At 39.5% G+C, this 20,402-nt stretch overlaps 1 protein-coding gene and 1 non-coding gene across 2 annotated transcripts; one reads left to right on the plus strand and one right to left on the minus strand.

Moving 5' to 3' along the window:
- Positions 1 to 11,144: 11,144 nt before the first annotated feature.
- On the plus strand, positions 11,145 to 11,248 carry LOC141568024 (U6 spliceosomal RNA). Its single transcript, XR_012491039.1, has one exon. It is a non-coding gene; the product is annotated as a U6 spliceosomal RNA (small nuclear RNA).
- A 925-nt stretch (positions 11,249 to 12,173) lies between these two features.
- Positions 12,174 to 20,148, minus strand: LNP1 (leukemia NUP98 fusion partner 1). Its single transcript, XM_088793732.1, is given in 4 exon segments — positions 12,174 to 12,464; positions 16,208 to 16,438; positions 19,848 to 19,894; positions 19,897 to 20,148. Coding segments are annotated over 4 exon segments (543 nt in total). The 5' UTR covers positions 20,012 to 20,148; the 3' UTR covers positions 12,174 to 12,314.
- Positions 20,149 to 20,402: the final 254 nt, after the last annotated feature.

Raw genomic sequence — 20,402 nt, forward strand, 5'->3', positions numbered from 1 at the left:
TGAGCAGTCCCCAACAATTGACAACACCCTGCTCTTTCCAGGGATACCCATGGGTGTCCAGCAGGAAGAAATGAAAGCCAGGCATTAACGTGTTTCCCTACCCAAAATACCTTGAGTAGCCTCTTTGGAATGGTCATAAGAGACCTACAAGTGTCTAAACGAACAGCAGTTCAGTAACTTTCAAATCACAGAGGAGGTCTGTGATTTGAAACAACAAGACTAGCCTTGGTTACTTAGAGAAACTTCCCAGAGGGATAAGTGGCTCAGTACTTATGCACAACCTGCTAGCAGTTTTCCCTACAATAGGAGTCATCCAAGTAGAAAAAAAGATGGTGCAAAATTTACTCTTTACTTTAGCTGAAGGAAACGATGACACCGCCTTGGTCCTCAAAGGCATTCAGGGCAGCTTCAGCTCACTGGCCAGGATTGGTAGGGATGATAGACTGTCTCCTATGGGCCAAGGTGGAGTCTGTACAATTGCAAACATATACTGCTGAATCTGGATTAAGGCCTTGAGCCAAGCGGAAAAGTCAACACAGAAACGTAAAGAGAAAGTCTCATGGCTGTCTAAGGTAGACCCTGATGGTTTATGGGATTTATTCAGCTGGTTGAATCCAGGACTCTGGTGGAGAGGGAGGAGGGTTTGAGGTTACTGTTGCAGCCAATCCTGCTGCTCGAAGTCCTGTGAATCGTAGCCTTATTTAAATGATGTCTGAGCCAAATTAAACAGATCTCGTCCCAGCCCCTGTTGATCAGATTAATCAGATGGGCGATGGAGTGGCATACTCACGGGAAAATATGTTCCAACTGAAGAAGATGTAGAAACAAGGGATGTATATTGTTTGGGAGACAATTCTCCATGGATGTCTCAGGTTTCTTCTGCATGTCTTGTGAGCAGAAGAACTGACAGCCTTTCTTCCAGACTATCTTCTCAAGAATGTTTGCAGAGCAAACAGCCTTGGAAAATAGAAATAACGTCTTCTTCCAGAGCAGAGGGCATTTTTGTCTGATAATACAGATTATGTCTCCTTCCAGGGCGGAGGTTAGAAAAGTGTGCTTGTAACCCACTCTAAAATATTAGGGTTTTCCAAACTCAGGAACACACTATATGTTCAAGCATCAACTGTCTCTCATTCTGTATGATTCGGGGTTCTGAGAACCAGCTCAAATGATACCTTGGCTGCTGTCATTACTATGAGTAATTCACTGCCCTTTATCTCTGACCCGGGAGTCTCGTGTTCTTTGTCACCATCCATGACACTGTGGCAGACTAACTTGTTAGATGACATGGAGGTAAAATCTCAGCGTCTCCACAGTTGTTGACAGGAGCACCCTGTCTATTAGCCATCAGCACAGATCCCTGTGGTTGTGACTCTGACCTTGTTTCCCTTTACGGTCATTAAATCCACCCTTGCATCTGAGATTAGGTGTCTCTCCTGCACTCCCATATTCTGAAATCCTATTATTGCTTTTAGGGAGCTCAGCTCTACGGCAGCATCTCCTACCATCAGCCCTAGCCTTCAGTGAATGGCCACCACTGCTCAAAGACACCAAATGCCCCATCCCTTTACTAGTGAATTCCTTAATACCTTAATCAATGGAGTGTCCTCTGGGCCCTGTTGGATAACATGAACAAGGGATGGGTTCTCTTGTCTCATATCATAAATCCACTCTAATTTCCAACTTGTTGAGCCCTCTGACCCCTTCCTCAATCCTCTGCCAAGGTAGTTCTGGCATTTCCTACTCTTTTACTATCAATCTTGCCTAAGCTTCAAGGAGTCATTCCAGCAGACTACTAAGACAAATTCCAAGTGTCCTCACCAGGTTATTAAATTCTAAGCCATAAGAGTGCTACCATGTCAATAAACTCTTCCCTATGTGGTCTTATATTTCACCCCATGTACTCCAGTGTTTACATATAGTCTGCTGGTTTCTGCTAGTTCATTTTAGCTGCGTCCCACAATTCTTTGGGGAAAGGAGATACTTTATCTTGGTGACAGAACTGTATTTCTCCACTTGGACTATCAGTTTAGAGGTAGTGAAGTATAGTGGGCAAACTTTAAGAAGGATGACAGTGCCCTATGAAGCAACCACTTCAGAGGGTCTTTCATGGTTACCAGGCAAAATGAGACTACTCTCCTCTAACAAAGGAAAGGCAACTGCTTCTTCCAACCTAAGTATTTAGGGAAATCTGAGAGCTCAAGATTCTCTGGCCTATCTACTCAAATATCTCCCTTGCAGGTCTCAGAGTCTCACGTCTTGGTCAGGGCTCTGGCTTTAGCATAGGAGACATATCAAAGCTACTTGTTCACTCTCCTTCACAGTTCTGCTATGTTTTCTACTAAATCTCAAGTTTGATTTTCATCACCAGAACCCTGATCCCTGCAACTAATGAGGGTCTTTTTAAACACTGCTTTTGAGATCTTCTGGCTTTCATAGCCTGGATCAAGTTAATAGTTGGCTGAATTAAGCCTGTCTGTCTCTTCTTTGAGGATTTGAGGCAATTAACAAAAGCCTGCCAACTCTATTTCTTATGATCTAGTCTCTTAATACTGTTTCTGGCCCTGTTGCATTCCAGTGTTTCCTCTTCCATTTATATCTCATCCAATACATGAAAGTTGAGAATCTGAGTAATTGTGATGCTAGAGTGTGCCAGAGATTATCGCTGCTCCTTTTCCACAGCAAGAGGATCCTTGATGTCGTTGCATCAGTAAGTGATCTGATTCTAGAGGCTAATCTTAATTATCAGTTTTCCATATCATTTCCAGTAGCATGCCTTAGTTTGGGTTTCCTTTCCCACCTCCCTCCCAATAAAAAAATCAGAGGCTGGGTAAAAACTTGGATGCAGATAGTTCACTTTCTAGGTGATTCCAGAAAGCAGGAGTGAGGGAGCAGAGAGAGCAAGACAAGAAAGGAGGAAGAGCCATTAATAGGTTTTGTTACTAAGGACATCATTGTGGGCCATAGGGACTGGCATACACAAAGGACCACTTAAGAATCCTACAGAGCAGTGGCTGGATGGCTCAGTTGGTTAGAGCGCGAGCTCTGAACAACAGGGTTGCCTGTTCGATTCCCACATGGGCCACTGAGCTGCACCCTCCACAACTAGATTGAAGACAACGAGCTGCAGCTGAGCTTCTGTAGGGGCAGCTGGATGGCTTAGTTGTTTAGAGCCCGAGCTCTCAACGGCAACTGGACGTGGAGCTGAGCTATGCCCTCCACAACTAGATTGAAGAACAACAACTTGGAGCTGATGGGCCCTGGAGAAACACTGTTCCCCAATAAAAACAAAATTTTTTTTAATGTGTTTTCTTTAAAAAAAAAAAAAAAAAGAATCCTACAGAATGTTTCCCATAATTGTCCTCTTAAAGGCTGGAGCATTTATTTACTAGCTCCTGTCATCCATTGGATAGGAAGGAAGAAAGGAAGGAAGGAAGGGAAAGGAAGGAAATATGATGGCTTATTATATAATTTCTTAAAGGATTTAAGGCTTCTTCCAAAATAAATATGGAAAAAAATGTTTAGAAAAGAAAGACTGGAAAAACATTGCCAAAATATTCATCACATGTATGCCTAGGTAATTGGGTTTTGGGTGATTTTTATCTGCTTCTTACTTTCCAATTTTTCAACAATCGACATGTAGTATATTACACTTAAAAATAATTTTGTTTTATTGTGCATGCTTCCTTCCACGAACACACTAAAATTGCAACTAAATTATAGAACAATCAACCTGGAGAATTATCTGAAGTCTAGCTGAATGGAAGTTTTATAACTAAGGATATAAAAAAGCCAATTTGAAGCTGGTAGGAGGGGTGGAGACATGAAACGCCCCAAACCTCCCTGCAGCAGTTGAGAACAAGGAGGGAAATCTCAGCCGTGGAGGTTCCCTCTGGAGAAGCTAGAGGCACCTGCCACAAACCAGTCTCCCCAGCCCAGAGTACTGGTGCTGGAAAGAGGAGTCCCCACAACATCTGGCTGTGAAAAACAGTGGGTATTCTGACCATTCGGGTGAGATGGGAGGCAGCCGGAAACCCAGGCATTCTCTTAAAAGGCCCACACACAGACTTTCTCACTCCCAGTCACTCACCTTGGGCTCCAGCAGAGGGACAGTTAATCAGGGGGTGTTGGAGACATACAGGGAGCAGACTGAGTTCTGTTACTTCAGGTTGAGGGCTGGAGGACAGTCACCAATTCCCTGCAAGGAGGTCCTCCTCCCGTGCAGCCAGCAGGCGAGCGCCATCTTTCCTGTGTTGAGCCCACCCCCTTACGCTTACTGCCAAATCTGAATCTGATTGGTCTGGTGAGCTTTGAAGCTCCACCCTGCTGACTCACTGCGACCCTACCCCACCCAACTTCCCCAACACATCACATATCTGATAAGAACGTATATCCAGAAAATATAAAGCACTCTTACAAATAAAAAATTAACAAAATACAACCCAGCTTTCTTAAATGGGCAAAATATTGGAACAGAATTCATTAAAAAAAGATATACTGATGTCAAATAAGCATTTGAAAAGATGTTCAATATCATTAGTCATTTGGGAAATGGAAAATTGAAACTACAATGAGATACCACTACATACCTATTAAAATGGCTAAAATTAAAAAGATTGGCCACAACTGTTGGTAAGGATGTGGAATAATTAGAATACTGCTGGTGGGATATAAAATACTACAACCACTTTGGAAAATAGTTTGATAGTTTCTTAAAAAGTTAAACATAAATTTACCATATGGCCCAGCCATTCCATCCCTAAATAAATGAAAGCATATGTCCACATACAATGAATGACGTATATAGAAACTTTATTTGTAATAATCAAAAACTAGAAACAACCCAAGTGCCCATCAATAAGTGAGGATATAAACAGATTGTGGCACCTCCATAGAATGGAATACTACTCAGCAATAATCAACATGGATGAATCTCACAATAATAGGGCAGAGTGAAAAAAGTCAGACAAAAAAAATTCATTCTGTATGATTCCATGTCTACAAATTTCTAGAAAATGCAAATTACTTTAAAGTGACAGAAAGTAGATCAGTGGTTGCCTGGCTCAGGGTAGGAGGGTAATGGGAAGAAGAAAGAGGGAAGGCTTACTGAGGAGCATGAGCATATACATGTGTCAAAATGTATTAAATTGGCCAATTTTATGTTATGTATATTTCATTACAAATTTTAAAAATTATCAAATTGTACACTTTAATATGGGCAGTTTATTATATGACAATTATACCATAATAAAACTGTTTTAAAATGGTGTTTTTAAATAAAATAATGCTATAAAAACATTATGCACCAATATTTTGTGCCACAATTACTATTTCTTTTTGTGTTTGTTTGTTTTGTTTTTTTTTAACTGGGGAATATTGGGGAACAGTGTGTTTTTCCAGGACCCATCAGCTCCGTGTCAAGTCATTGTTTTTCAATCTAGTTGTGGGGCGCACAGCTCAGCTCCAAGTCAAGTCGTTGTTTTCACTCTAGTTGTGGAGGGAGCAGTTCACTGGCCCATGTGGGAATCGAACCGGCCATCTTGTTAAGAGCTAGCACTTTAAACAACTGAGCCATCCAGCCGCCCCTACTGTTTCTTAAGAATAAATTCCTATAAGGAAATTTACTAGGTCAACTAATAATAATAGTTCTAATGTTTTTAAGACACAAAGCACTTTCAAGAAAGGCTGAATAAATTTTTACTTTTAGTATCATATCTCACCCTCTTCAAACTCTAAGAATTAGTTTTTTAAAACATTTGCAAATTTGAGTTGTAAATAGCCTCTTATTTTCATTTACTATGCACCACCTACTAGTTATTATTATGGATACCATATTTTACACAGAAAATTGACGAACTAGAGAGGTTCAAGTGAAGGCACTTAGGGTGATGGGGCTGCGGAACTCAGGTTCTGCGAGAAATGGTGGGTGGCACAGAATGTTCACCTGAGGAAACCCCATGGGACCAGAGAGCATGTGTGTTCTCCTGTAGGAAGTGCAGTGACATCATTCAGGAGAGGAACTAGACCTATTCAGCAGGGTACTCGAGGGAAAGAAAAAAACCAAGTTCCATGTGGCTGGAGCTCTTACAAAAGGGAGATTGCAGCTCAGGAGGAGAAAGGACCTTTTTTGTGGTGGTAGGGAGAGGGATGGCAGGATAATAACAGCATCAACTATGAGAGTTTCAACACAATGAAATAGGCTGCCTTCTAGTCCTGGCAGCCATCAAGAAGCGTCTGGAACATACCTGCCAGACCCATTACCAAGGGAGTGCCTGCCTCGACTAGGAATTTGAGTGCGATAGTCTTGAATCAGATGACCTTTATTTTTTTCCAGTTTTATTGAGATATAATTGACATGCATCACTGTATGTATATATTTCAGGTATACAGCGTAAAGGTTTCACTTACATATATTGTGAAATGATTACCACAATAAGTTTAGTTAGCATGCATCATCTCATATAGAGATAATAAAAAGAAATGGGGGGAAAAAGAGAATTTTTTTTTCTATTGTAACAAGAACTCTTAGGTTTTACTCTCAACAGTTTTCATATATATCATACAGGAGTGGTACTGATAGTCATCTTGTGTACATTATATCCCTAGTATTTATTTATCAAATGATCTTTAAAAGTTCTGCGATTTTGCTACTCTCATACCCCCTCCTTAACATGTTGTTGGGTTTTTTTCTATTCGCTCCTGCACTTCCCAGAAATACTGACTTGTCATTACCTTACTATGTTTGCAAATTGAGGGTTGAGAAAGTAAGCCACTTGCTTATAAGAACATAGTGAGCCGTCTTTAAACACATTAACTAATCACAGGTGGGAGATGTATTTCAGAGATGAGAAGAGAGATTCCTGGGAAAGTACTTGGTTGGCACCTTAATCATATGGAAACGGCTCATGACCTGTACATCATTATTACCCCTTAATGAATGGCTAACCAGTGCCCATCCCAAACGCAAAATCTAAACAAATAGACACAATAGTCATTATAAAGTTTTCATTTGTTTGCACTTATCCCTCCACCAAAACACTTGAAGGCAATTTACACAATAGCAATGAAAACATGAGCTGTGAAGAAAGCTCTATAGTACATAAAACACTGAGGAGGGAGAACAAAGGGAGGAAGCAAGATTGAAACAATGTCTTTCTTCATTAAAGCTTGAAAACCAGCTAGATGGGTGTTTGATGTCATGCTAAAATGTTTTGATTTAATTCTTTAAATAATGAGCAGCCTGCCAAGGTCTTCCAGATAAAGAGTGACACACTAATTTTTTTTTTTTTTAACAAGTTATCCCTGAGGCAGGGATGTATAGATTTTTGTTTACTATCTATCTGTCTTTATCGCTGGAATGTGAGTTCCTGGAAGACAAGGGTTTTTATCTGTTTTGTTCACTGTTGTAGTCCCAGCACAGGGCAGGCCGTCAAAACATCTTTGTTGAATGAACACATGGATCCTGGCAATCAGTAAACACGGGAGAGACTCAGGGCTCGTCAGCCAAGGTAAGGCGGCTACGCTCTGGGTTTTACGCCACTTGATGGCTGCTGGGCACACACGTATGCACAGGCTGGGGCCGAAAGGCTGGGAAAAATAGAAGTTTCTCCGTTCACATTGTTTTTTTCCCCCACTCGCATCTCTGTATGTGCAGATGGAGCACAGCTCTGCTCAACCAATTAATATGATAACTGGCTCCAAAGCGACAGGCGGAATTCAGCCAAAACAGAATTATGTAATCCAAGGTTAGAATACGATGTTAAAAACAAAGACAGAGAAAAATCAGAATTTATCATTTCTCCCTACCCCAGTTTAATATTTCCCATTGTGCAAATGTAAATCTTGTGCACAGTATTTTAAGCCCTCTTTCTCCTTTTGTGTCCCATGGAGATATCCAGTTTTTTATCTTCCCTCATGTATACCTTTAAATACATTAATAAGTCATGAGTATTACCCAACCTTTAATGTGTTTAATCTAACGTCTGAGAGTTTTGGTAGGCGGTGCTGTAATTCTCTCCTTTCTGTTTGAAAGCAATGGTAATGATTTTGTCGTCGGCCGGACACTGAGGCTCCTCTCGCATCCCGCGTTACCGGTCCAAACGTCAACTCAACTCTGCCCCCTAGAGGAGACGAACCAGAGTGCCGTGACCGTAACGGTGAGTTGTGTTAAGTTGGAAATTCTGACACTGGCTTTTCCAGAGGACTGACACTTTCTATTGTATGTGCTATTGCATTATTTAGAAGTGTGTCAAACATTGCTTTTATAAGTTTAAAAAGTTTCCATTCTAAGGGGGAAAATATTAACTACGAATACAATTTTCTATTCCTAGAGACTAATACATAACTAACAGTGTCCTACCTAAAATAGGGAAAATTAATTCAAGTTTTAAGGCCCTGGTTATTTGGAATAACACTTTCAAATTATACATTTTAAGTCACGACTATGTGATAGGCACCTATTAAGTTCTGGGAATGCAAAGATGATTAATATGTGGTTCCTGATACTAAGAATTCACAGTCTAGAAGACAGACATGAAGGAAATCATTACATTATATGATAAAACATGAATTGTACTATATCACAGGAGAGAATATGAATGGGCAAAGCCATTTTTATTTGGAGAAGGAAAGAAGGGAGGAACGAAGGAAGGAAGGAAAGTAGGAAGGAAGAAAGGAAGGTAGGAGGGAAAGAAGGAGATATAATAAACTTTAAAATGTTGTTACTAGTATTAGGCAAGTTAACCCCAAATAACACCATGGATTAATTAAATTCCAATACTGTTCAAGCTCAGTAGAACTTAAAAAGCAAAATTCAAATACTACAAAAGGAGGCTTGAGAGTTAGGATATAGAGCGTGCTGTCCAATGGAAATATGAGACATAGATGTAATATTTCCTAGTAGTCATATTAAAAATGGGTGAGGAATAAGAGAAATTAATTTTAATCATCTGTTTTATTTAACTAAGTATATCCAAAGCATTATTTTTGCTGGAATCAAGGCAAGATATAAAGGGCCTGACATGGCATAATGGCTATGAAAATAGAGAGAACTAGGTAGATCCAAGTGATATTTAGAAACAAAATAGGCAGAAGTTGATTATTATTTGAATGGTGAATGAGAGAAGTCCAAGAGGGCTTCAAACTTAACCAGGTTCTTGCTTACCAAATGGTAAATGGTGCTGCCATTCACTGACACAGGCAACAGAGGAGAAGGGCAGACTGGGAGTTGACAGGGCAAGAAGTAAGAGGTTACTTTTAAAAGATGATGGTGAGATGCCTGTGAAATCTGCAACTAGTTCTATGACCGAAGGCCAGTTGTGCACCTGAGCAAGGTCTACACCAGAGGGCTAGATTTGGGGATCATCAATACACTGGTAGCTGACATGGTGAGAATGTGTAAAATGGCCCCAAGAGAATAAGGAAAGCAACGGACAGAGTTCAGAGGAAAGCTATTGTTTAAGAAATAAGGATCCCTCACCAAAGACCAGGCAGGAGTGATCAGAGAGGTACAAGACAACCCAGAAGAATATAGGTCACAACAGCCAAAGAGGGAGAGGATAGTCGGCAGTGTCACATACTGCCAGAAAGTCAAGCAAACCCAGTAAAGCGATGTTTTCATACAACTTGGCAGTAAGGAGGTCACGAGTGACTTTGACGGGAACAGTTTCTATGGAGGGTAAGGATAGGAATCACATTGCTACAGACAGAAAATCGAGAGGGACGTGTACATGACTCCTCAAGAAGTTTTCTGTGAAAGAAAAGAGAGTTAAGGTGATCACTATTGAATATCAAGGATGGTATCTCTCGGTATATCATGAGGGAAAGTTTTCAAGATAGAGGAGACTTGAGCATGTTTAAGGGCTATTGGAAAGGAACAATTCAAATCATGTGCTAGACTATTTTATTGATTTGAAAAGATATTAATGATATTAACTGAAATGAGCTCATGCCTGAAAAATAGTTTTTTATCTAGGTCCATGTGTATCTACATTGACAATATTCTGCAAGGTCATATACCAAAGTATTAACCATATTTAGCTCTGAGTCAGTACAATAAAAAGCTTTTAGTTTTTATTCTTTTTTCTTTTTCTGTATTTTTTCTTAGAAGTGCTGTTTTATAGAAGCAGGTAACAAGTTGGTGACTTCATTTTCAGAGAGTCCCCCTCTCCTCCACTTACTATTGTCCTGAAAGTATGTAGAAAATAGAGTTCTTTCCAGTTTAATAAAATATATTATAAAATCCCTAATCATGACTTTTCGAGGTATTGCCATTCTTGAGTCCAGGTTGGGGAAGAGTCTTCACACATGTTCTGGCTGGAGTAGGAGGTAGCTACTGTCTCAGCCAACCAGCCACTGAGCCAACGGAACCCTATCCAGGTATCTCCTCCTCCCATGGATGGGCCATCTCTCCCAAGAACTTTCTATAGAGGCCAGAGCTGATGAGCAGACTGTCCCCAAGTCTGAAACTTGGTTGGCAAGACTGAAAAGTACCTGAAGAAAAGGTGGAGAAACAACTGGTTTTCCTATAACTACGGCATAATGCAGGGAGGAAGGTTAGGCCTCATCAGTGGCAAATAACAGGCAAATGTCATCATGTAAAAGCTTGAAATTACCTTTTGCATGTGTGAAAAAACATAATTCTGTGTGTAAAAGGCCACATGAAAGTGTCAATCTGAAATGGATGAAGGTACAGCTGTCTGAAATTGGAAAGCATGTAAGTCAAAGATCATTGCTACTTTACTTTTCTTTCACTGTTTTCCTCTTCATTCCTTCTCCTGTTCCTTCTTTCTACTAAGTCAAACTTAGCTTGTATTGTACACAATCAATCAATTATAGTATTAGTTTTGAGTAGTAGTTTTGGGAGCTATTCTTCTTTATGAAATAGAGACTAGCTGCCCTTGGGCATTTGAAGATCCAAGACAGAAGTGAAGACTAAACCAGGAGAGTCCTAGAGAATTCTAGAATCTTTTCTTCTAGGGGAAAAAAAAGTGATAGAATATGGCCTCAACGTGTTAATTAACCTGTTTGTGGTAATCATTCCATAAAGTGTACATACGTCAAATCACTGTGTTGTACAATTCAAATATATCCCATTTTATTTGTCGATTATACCTCAATAAAGCTGAAAAAAATAAGAAAAAGGAGTGCTCACTTCAGCAGCATATGTACTAAAATTGGAACGATACAGAGATTAGCATAGCTACTGAGCAAGGATGACACACAAATTCATGAAGTGATCCATACCTTTTAAATAATTCATGGAATGTAATATACAGCATGGTGACTATAGTTAACAATACTGTATTGTACATTTGAATTTTGCTAAGAGACTAGATCTTAAAAGTTCTCATTATAAAAAAAACATAACTATGTGTGGTGATGGATGTTAACCAGACTTATTGTGATCATTTCACAATATATACAAGTATCGAATCATTACATTGTACACCTAAAACTAATAGAGTGTCAATTATATTGCAATAAAAATAATTAATAAATAAATGTAAAAGGATGTGGCCTCATAAAGTTAAAACCCAGGGCGTAAAGCTGATCTCATAGAATCAGTCTCCACCCATGTAACTAAAATGGTAACCTACTCCCACTCCTGCTTTTCTGACACTGTTCATTCCCACCCACGTGGCACACATACTAAGTCGGGACCCACTGCAAAGGGGAAATGGAGGTCCTACCTCAGGTTAGGAGCACGAGTCGGAATGACTGGGTGCTGGCCCTAACTCTGCCACCACACCTGTGAGGTCCTGAACTTTTCTAAATGTCAGTTTCCTCAACCAGCAAGTGAAGAGACTAGGTCCACCTCCGAGTGGTGGGGATTATTTTACGTAATGCATTAAAGACCTCAGCCTAGTACTTGCTTTAATTACCAGTTCTCATTAAACAGTGGCCATTAGACATGCTTACATAAATTACTTCAAATAAGGAAGTAAACTTAGAGTCACACTAATGACGTTTATTTAAAATTATTTGTGAGATTGGCGTGGAAGAAGGGTTAGTAAAGATGTGTGGGTGGTTCTTTAAGTATCTTTCTTTACATTTTCAAGAATTGCTTTATTCTATTAAAATACCTTTTATTTTTCTTATTCCCATAAAAGGTCAATAAGGCAGATCAAACTCTCAACTAAGACACCAGAAGCAGTTGGAGGATGATGTGAGTCTCTTGGGGAGCAGCGGAACCAACCACCCACTTCCATCACTCAGCATCTAGTTACTCTTTCACAGCTACCACCCCTGGGTACAGTACACTGGGACTCAAAAAAACACAGTAGCATCTGTAGTTGTGATGTTGAAACAAAGCATTATTTGGGTCCTTTTTCAAAGAGGGGGACTATGTATGCTATTCCGTGTTCTTCCTTTCCAGAGCTCCTTCTTTCCTCCACTTTCTTGCGGGGTCTTATCTCCATCCACAGACATTCTCTTTCATTTCTTTCCTTTCTGCTCTCAGCTCCCTGAAAGACAAGAATCAGAAAAGCATGGAAATGTGCCAATGGCTGACAACATTCCACATTTCTCTTAATTGTCAGAAATGAAGAAACCCCTGATCGATCAGCAGACTTCCACGTCTTAGTTTCTAGTAATAAATTAGCATAAGCTAAGGGTGATACTAAATGTTTCAGTCATAAATAAAAGGAACAGGGAGGGGTGTTAGGGCGTCAGCAGATGGTCTGTGGAGGAAAGTCTCTGACGCATGGAGGGGTGATTTCACAGCATGATAAAATTAATAGTCTCCTGGTGCTTTTTGAAAAGGAATGTGGCACGTGAATCATACATGCAATGATTCTAACTTCCCTGTGTCCACTCCCTTAAATTACATTAATAGTAGGGTTTGCACTAGTTTTAATGTAAGGGCTGTGTGAGATGAAGTGTCTAAATAACATCCAAACGCATTAACAGTCCCCAACAGGTTACCCAGAAAGAGGTCCACAGGCACTGATTTATTGAACACACACTATTCTAGGATCAGGAGATATAGCACTAACTACAGACAACAGACTTCCTAGGTTTTATACCTAGTGGAGGGAGACAATCAATAAGCCTAAAAGGAAACAAGAGGAAAACAGATAGTGACAAGTGCAATGATAATTATACACAGGTGATACTATAGGGAACTATTAGGGAAAAGGCTACTTCTTTAGTTTCCATGGTCAAGGAGCGCCTTTCAAAGGAATTACTGAACTTCCCGCCCCTCCCAAAAAGGCATTGATAAATGTGGTGATGATACCTATTTATACTTCTGCTTTTAAAAGTAAAGAAATAAATTCATTATTCTCCCCCTCCTCCATTTGAACTGGATACACCGGAGAACCCCTGAGTGCCTATCAAGTGAACATACACAGTGGTGAGTGGAAAAGTCGTGACTCGGCCCTGCAGGCTGAGTTATAGGGATGCCAGGTGACTGCAATGGTGTCAGTTACTCTACAATGTTCACTTGCTTTTATACAGTATCTAGATTGTTTCATTTCTACCTGAAATGGTCCATTAGTCAAAGTTAGAAAGCAGAACAAATGATGAAGCTGAGATACAAATTAACAGGAACTTAAAAATAGCTCTATAAATGTGCCTCCAGGTAATTTTCATTAGATCCAGCATTTGTATTGGATCCATCAGTCTGATCAGAGTTTATATTTAGCAGTCATGAATGTCTCTGATACATACAAGAACAGTTTAAAAAAGAGAAAATATAGTGATGATTATTTCCGATTTGGCTTTTCTCTTACCGAAAATCAAGACTGTCTGAGAAATGCTCGTAAATAATGGCCTGAAATATTTTACTTGTCTCAATCATTTGGAAACAAAATGCAAAAATTATCAAAATAAGCCAATTGAGTTCTTCAATATCAAAATGAAAGAATTTAATGTTCTTGGTCACGATCAAGTCACAAAAGCAGTTTCTGCCTTTTTTTGATGCTAAAAGATAAAATTTAAATCTAGATGTTAGTATTCATTTGGCCCCCAAACAAAAGATAATAAGTATCATTTTAAATTCCCTGGCAAATCACACTTTTCAATATAGTTAGCTTTAGAAAAGTGTGTCAATTGTTAAATACAAAAAAGTTGTAAAGTATCTGTATATGTTCTGAAGTTTTAATTTTGCATTAAGATACACTTTATAATGTACTCTAAGAACTGATGTAAAACAAAATATTTAATTTAAAATTATTTACCATGTGTGTTTATCGTACAATATGAAAAAATATTAAATAATTTTGTAAATTCCTAGCAGGTTTCCAGCTATTATATATGCCTGTGAAAAGAGTTCTTGAGTAAAAAAAAAAAAGTTGAAAATGCTGCCTTGGTCACCTTGGCACTCAAAAGGAAGAACTTGGAAAATGAATGGAACAAACATATGTTATATTTTAGGACTAGTGCGATGAATATCTCTTTAATTAAAAATCTGATTTCACATTTACACACTTTTAGGGCTTATAATAATATTAGCAAATGGTTTCATATAAGCAGTTATATATGTGTTATTATGTGAGATTTGTTCTGAGGCCATCAGAAACAACAAAGAACTATTCGGATTAATTTTTTTTCAAAATATATGTACCCTATACCTTGTTCCAGAAAGAATTTGAGACAGATAAGTCTCCTGAATGAATATAATTAATGACTTTAACATGCAGTTTTAACACAGGAGTTCTTTCACTTCTGTTGTATTCCTGCCAAAAGTTCCTACTCTGAATCTAATGATGAGGAAATATCAGATGAACCCAAGCTGAGCGTCGTTCTAAAAAATAAAAAAATAAGCAGCCTGTACTCTTCAGATGCCAGCGTCATGAAAGACAAAGAACGACTGAGGAACTGCTGCAGAATAAAATAGAGTAGAGGGAATGAATTGGCTGCAACACATGTTCTGGAATCTCCCTATAAAGAAAAACAATGGGAAAAATATGAATAAGTTCAGTAGATTAGATATAAAAAGTATTGTATCAGTGTTAATTTCCTGACTTTAATTTTTGTACTGTTTTATATAAGAGAATGTCCTTGTGCCCTTGTTTGGGGCTGGGGAGGAGAGGGAGAGTATAGGTAAATATGGTAACATGCTAACATTTGGAGGGAATCTAGATGAAGAGTGTATTCTTTGTATTATTCTTGTAACATTGTTCTAGGTCTGAACCCATATTTTTCAAAAAACAGTAGAAAGAAAGGACAAAACAGGAACTCTTGATAAGGTTCAGATATAGTAAGTGACAGCTGTTTACTGTTCTTCCTTCTGTATTCCTCTTCTGATCAGGTAAAGAGAGCAGCCTACTGAAGGGGGAGCATAGATACACAGGGTCACTCTGACAAATGTGAGCCTAAGGTAGACAGCGACAGTCCCAATGGCCATCACTGCTGGGCAGAAAACATTGTGCTCAGATGAACAATAAAGGAAGGAAACACCTACGTGTCTTCCCCCTTTCACAGAGCACAGGTCAAGAACAAGGCCGCCATACACCTGGGCTCACTTATTTGCTCTGCCTACTACGTGGCAGAACATGTTATTCCTGTTTTGCAAAATAAAGCAAACGCCAAAAGCCCACCAAAAAAAAGAAGTATTTTTCTCAAGGTCACTCAGTGAGTTTGTTGCAGACTTGAAAAACTGCCCTCAGATTAATTGATCTCTATCTTATTACTTCTGTGTAAAGTTTGACATCATCAGTGGAGTCTCTATTCTTCCTCTCATTTCATGCCTGTCTCTCCCCTGTGCTTTACTTAGACTCCCCCAAGGCCACTGTGACCTCCTGGTCCACTCTCACTCCTGGAAACTTCCTAGAGAGTGTCCAGAGCGTTCCTTCTGTGTGCTTTTGAATGCACAGGGGAACGTGACGCCATCGTAGATTATTTGCTATTGGAGTAAATATGAAAGCACAGGCGGTTTTGCTCATCTCTACATAGTGAAAAAAGAAAGTCACATTTATCATAAGGGTGATGAAAACGGTCTCAAAGAACTAGAGGACCTCGATAACAAAAACGTTCCATGAGTGGTCCTCCAGGAATTCTTCCTACACCAGCTGTCTTCAATAAAAACAATAATAACATTTTATGTACATCTGGGCTATCTAAAACTGAGTGTCATTTTTCAAACATCTCACCACCAAGCTGTAAATAAAGAAGTCAGATTTGTTCTCCTCAAACTTGGGGGCAAGCAATCCTTTGGGTTTCCTTTTCTAAAGTGACTTAAATATTCAACAATTCTGTTACATACCAAAGAGAGAGAGCGTTTGGTTCTAAAGCATAGTTGCTGTTCAAAGGACTCTGAAAATGCCTGAATTTGGGAACGGGATCTTCTTTTTGATTCCAGTGGCTCCTTGAATGACCCATCCTCTAAGCATTTTCTATAATCCCGCATGTGGGTGCAGCATGGAAATCCCTGGCCCTCAACAGAATGCCTTCTAGGATGGCTGCCAGATGATGTGATTCTGGGAAGCCCAGGAAACTGGAAACATAGAGTAAAAATGTTTACAGTATAAAGAGACAGTACAATATTAGCACAGAAACAGAATATCCATAAATTACTAATTAAACAAATCTCATGTTGAACTGAAATTTTACCTTCTTTATCAGTAGGACCTTCCTCATACATGAAACAATAGAGCCAATGGGTTAAAACATTAAGTAGAACACCCTTAGACTAGCTTTGCTGCTCTTCCACTATCAGGACAGCATAATGAAGCGTTCCGAGCCTTAAGTTGGTACATGTAAGTAGATTCCAAAATGATCAAAAAGAATTTAATGAAGCCATAAATGTTTAAGAAATAATATAAAGGTATTCACCTTTCTATGATTTATTTCTAATATTGATATGAAATATTTCTATGATTTCTGTATGAAGCAGGAATTTCTAAGCAGAAGAGCAATGGAAGAAGTCATAAGGGATAAAATTACTTGTACAATATAAAAATAAAGCTTATATGCATTAAAAAACTTAAAATGAAATAATAGACAAAAACCAAAAAATATTTGCTATATGTTACTAATATTTAATAAATATCTTGAAAATACGTATCTTACACCTAGAAATACATAGGGACCATGTAATACAGTGACATCAGTGTTAAAATCACATCGAAAAATGATCAAAAAAGAAATGATTCATGGAAGTCAAACTTCTTGAAAGAGTTGTGACACTTGCTCTCTCAATATCTCTCATTCCCCACCTTCCCCTCAATCTAGCTTTTGCACCCACAATTAATTTGGGTCAGGGCATGTTGCCACGTTCTCTGCACGTTCTCAATGTTGCCACGTTCTCTGCACATTTTGTTCTTTAATCATTCAGGAGCATTCAATTCAGTTGTCCATAGGACCCTTCTGGAAACATACTTTCCCTTGCCTCTACCTGTACCCTCTCGGTTTCCCTGTAACCTTTCTGCCTGTGACTTCACCCACCACTTTTACCTCAATAATGGCTAATCATCCTTCCATCTCCACGGAAACTGCGTATCCCCAGAAAGCCTTTCCTCCCATCCTGATTGGTTCAGGTCCCTGTTAGATGCCCTCATACTTCTCCTTTACGATACTCATCACAATTATAATCCATAATTTGGGTAATTTTGCTACATATCTCTTTTCTGTTAGACTGGATACTCCATGACCTCAAGGGCTGTGTCCCATTCTCTGCTAGAATACCAGTACTATAGAGCGCCTTGCCTTACTCATAGCATGAGTTCATTAAATATAGACTGGATGAAGAAATATATAAAGAATGAAAGAAAAAGAAATACCAAATGGTAAAAATTGTTTATGCTTATTAGTAACCAAAGATTATGTGAAATGAGTTAATGTACAATGTTGCCTCTCAGGTTAGGAAAAAAAAATTTTTTTCTTAGTGATGATAGGAACACCGGCAAGAGCGCAGGGAGAGGGGCACGGTCAGTCCTCGCTGCTAGAACTCTAAATGCACACAGCCTTCCTAGAAAGCCGTGGGCAGCATGTGTCAAGAGGCTTAAAATATTGCCCTCCTTGGATGCATGCGTTGTATGTTGTGATGGGTTGAATTGTGTCCCCTTCCCCCCAACTGATATATTGAAGTCCTATGTGAGTAGGTCAGAATGTGACCGTATTTAGAAATAGAGCCTTTAAAGATTACGTTAAAATGAGGCCATGGGTGGGGGGCCTAATCCAGTCTGACTGGTGTCCTAATAGAAGAAGAAATTTGGACACACAGAGAAACACCAGGAATATAGTCACACGGTGGAAAGCCCATGTGAGGACTGTCTATAAGCCAAGGAGAGAGGCCTCAGAAGAAACGGAATCTGCCGTCTCCTTGATTTTGGACTTCCAGCCTCCAGAACTGGGAGAAAATTAATTTCCATTGTTTAAGCCACCCAGTCTGTGGTATTTTGTTATGGCAGCCCTAGCAAACTAATACTAATGTCTAGAAACTTACTCTCAAACAATAATCAGAAATATGGTTAAAGATTTGTAAAGGTGCTGATTAAGACACATGAGGTAAATCTTATATATAAGTCCATCTGTTATAGGTCAGATGTGGTACTTGGTAGTGATATTGGAATATTTCTCTGTGAGTCCCCAAATGATGGAGGGGACTTTTGAGTGAGTGAGTGAGTGCTGGGACTGAAGAATGGAATAACGGACCCAGGAGAGGCAAAGAGTTTTAAAAAGGATAGTTCATTGAAAGCAAAGGTCAGAGCTCCTGAGCAGGAGGGGGTCCCAAATAGGGGTGCCCAGTGACTGAGGGAAAAGCTCTTACTTTTATACCTTCCCTCTGTTGGGGAAGGCAGCTGGCGCCTTCTAATGGAATTCGTCTATTAGGTTTGTCCTGTTTGCCCATCCTGAAGGGATTAACGAACCCATCCCTCAGATCTGCTCCTTTGTCTGGCCAAAAGGGATTTATGAGATAATTTATTAAACTCATATCTTTGCCCTGGAGTGAAGGAGACATTCCAGAACCTAGAGTTTCAGGATTTGGCTGCCTTTTGCTCATTTCACCAGGGATCTTTCCTGTCTGCCTCACAACACGTTAACTAACCTGTCTCAGTAAAGTCAATAAGTTGGGGAGCAAAACAGGCACAGTGTCCCCATCTCGGAGGTTATGTCTGTGTAGGGAGTAGACATGAAACAAATGGGGCATATGACTACATACTTGGCCAAATGCTAGAAAGATTCAAGGTGCAATGAGAGGATATAACAGGGTAAAATTATATATCGAGGGATTTGAAGTAGGGTGATAGCATCAAATGGGCAATCTCAAAACATACCAAACTGGGATGAAAAGTTTCCTCCATGATGTGGGATTGTTTGGGAAAAAACGACTCCACAAATAGATTGAAAAAAATAAACAAAAACTTGACTTGGAGCTGAGGGGCCTGGAAAAATACAGTGTTCCCCAATATTCCCCAATTAAAAAGAAAAAAAGAGTATATCAACTATATCAAAAGTAGTGATTTATTATGTGGAATCCCCAATTCCTTAGAGGTCACTAAATAGTGAAACTATTTGCAGTATTTCAAAAAGACTATTGGAAATCACACATTGATCCACACCAATGCTACACAGACTAAACTGTGACATCAAGTTTCTTTCCTTGGACTTGAATTATATTATCCCTCAGCAGGATTATCTCAGGCTTATCAGAAGCTCTGAATAGCAGTTCAAGAAATCTCAGGTTACTGAAAATGAGGAAATCATTAGCTAATAGAAGAAAATCAGGTCCCTTGGAGGACAAGACAAAACGATAAAAGGGATTTTTGTGGATATAAAACAAAGATTTGGAAGTACTGATTTTCAACCACAGGAAACTATACAAAAGGACTCTTCAAAAATTATCTAAGAGAAGCCCCCCTCCCCTTATCCAGCTCTCCCCTGGTTCTGTGACAGTAACTCACTGAGCAGGGCAGGGACGTTTTCCTGTAACTGGCATCTTGTGATCGTCCCGGAGTCGTCTCTCATCCTCCTTTATCCAGCTGTGACGCCAGAAGCTGCTCGTCCATTTGGCAAAAGACTCATCATCATCATCATCATTATCATCATCATCGTCATCGTGCTCCATGTAAAGGTGATTCAGAATGTCCAAGACCTGCCCCTAAATCTGGCAGAGAGAACTATCATCCGACAGGGCTGATTTGGTGACACTCAGGATCTCCTCCAAAAGACAAACTAAAACTGGTATTTTCAAATGGTCTCTGATAATAAGATCCTTAAAGGAGGAAGGTTTACTAAACAACCGCTTCACCATCAGGCAACCTCGCATAATATCGATTTATAAATTGTGCAGCCCACATTCCTCTCCCCTCTGCCTGTCTTTTTAAATTAAGAAACTTTTTAATCCTTCCATTGCCCGGCTCGTGCCTCGCAGGCTAAGGGTGGGAAGTACAGTCCGTTGCCTGATTTTCCCTGTGCTTTGCACCAATGGCATGTGATGGCATCTCCAGCTGTCAATG

The sequence above is a fragment of the Rhinolophus sinicus genome, chromosome 17 (genome assembly GCF_057876585.1).
Source record: "Rhinolophus sinicus isolate RSI-liver-muscle chromosome 17, RSI-T2T, whole genome shotgun sequence".
Taxonomy (NCBI): domain Eukaryota; kingdom Metazoa; phylum Chordata; class Mammalia; order Chiroptera; family Rhinolophidae; genus Rhinolophus; species Rhinolophus sinicus.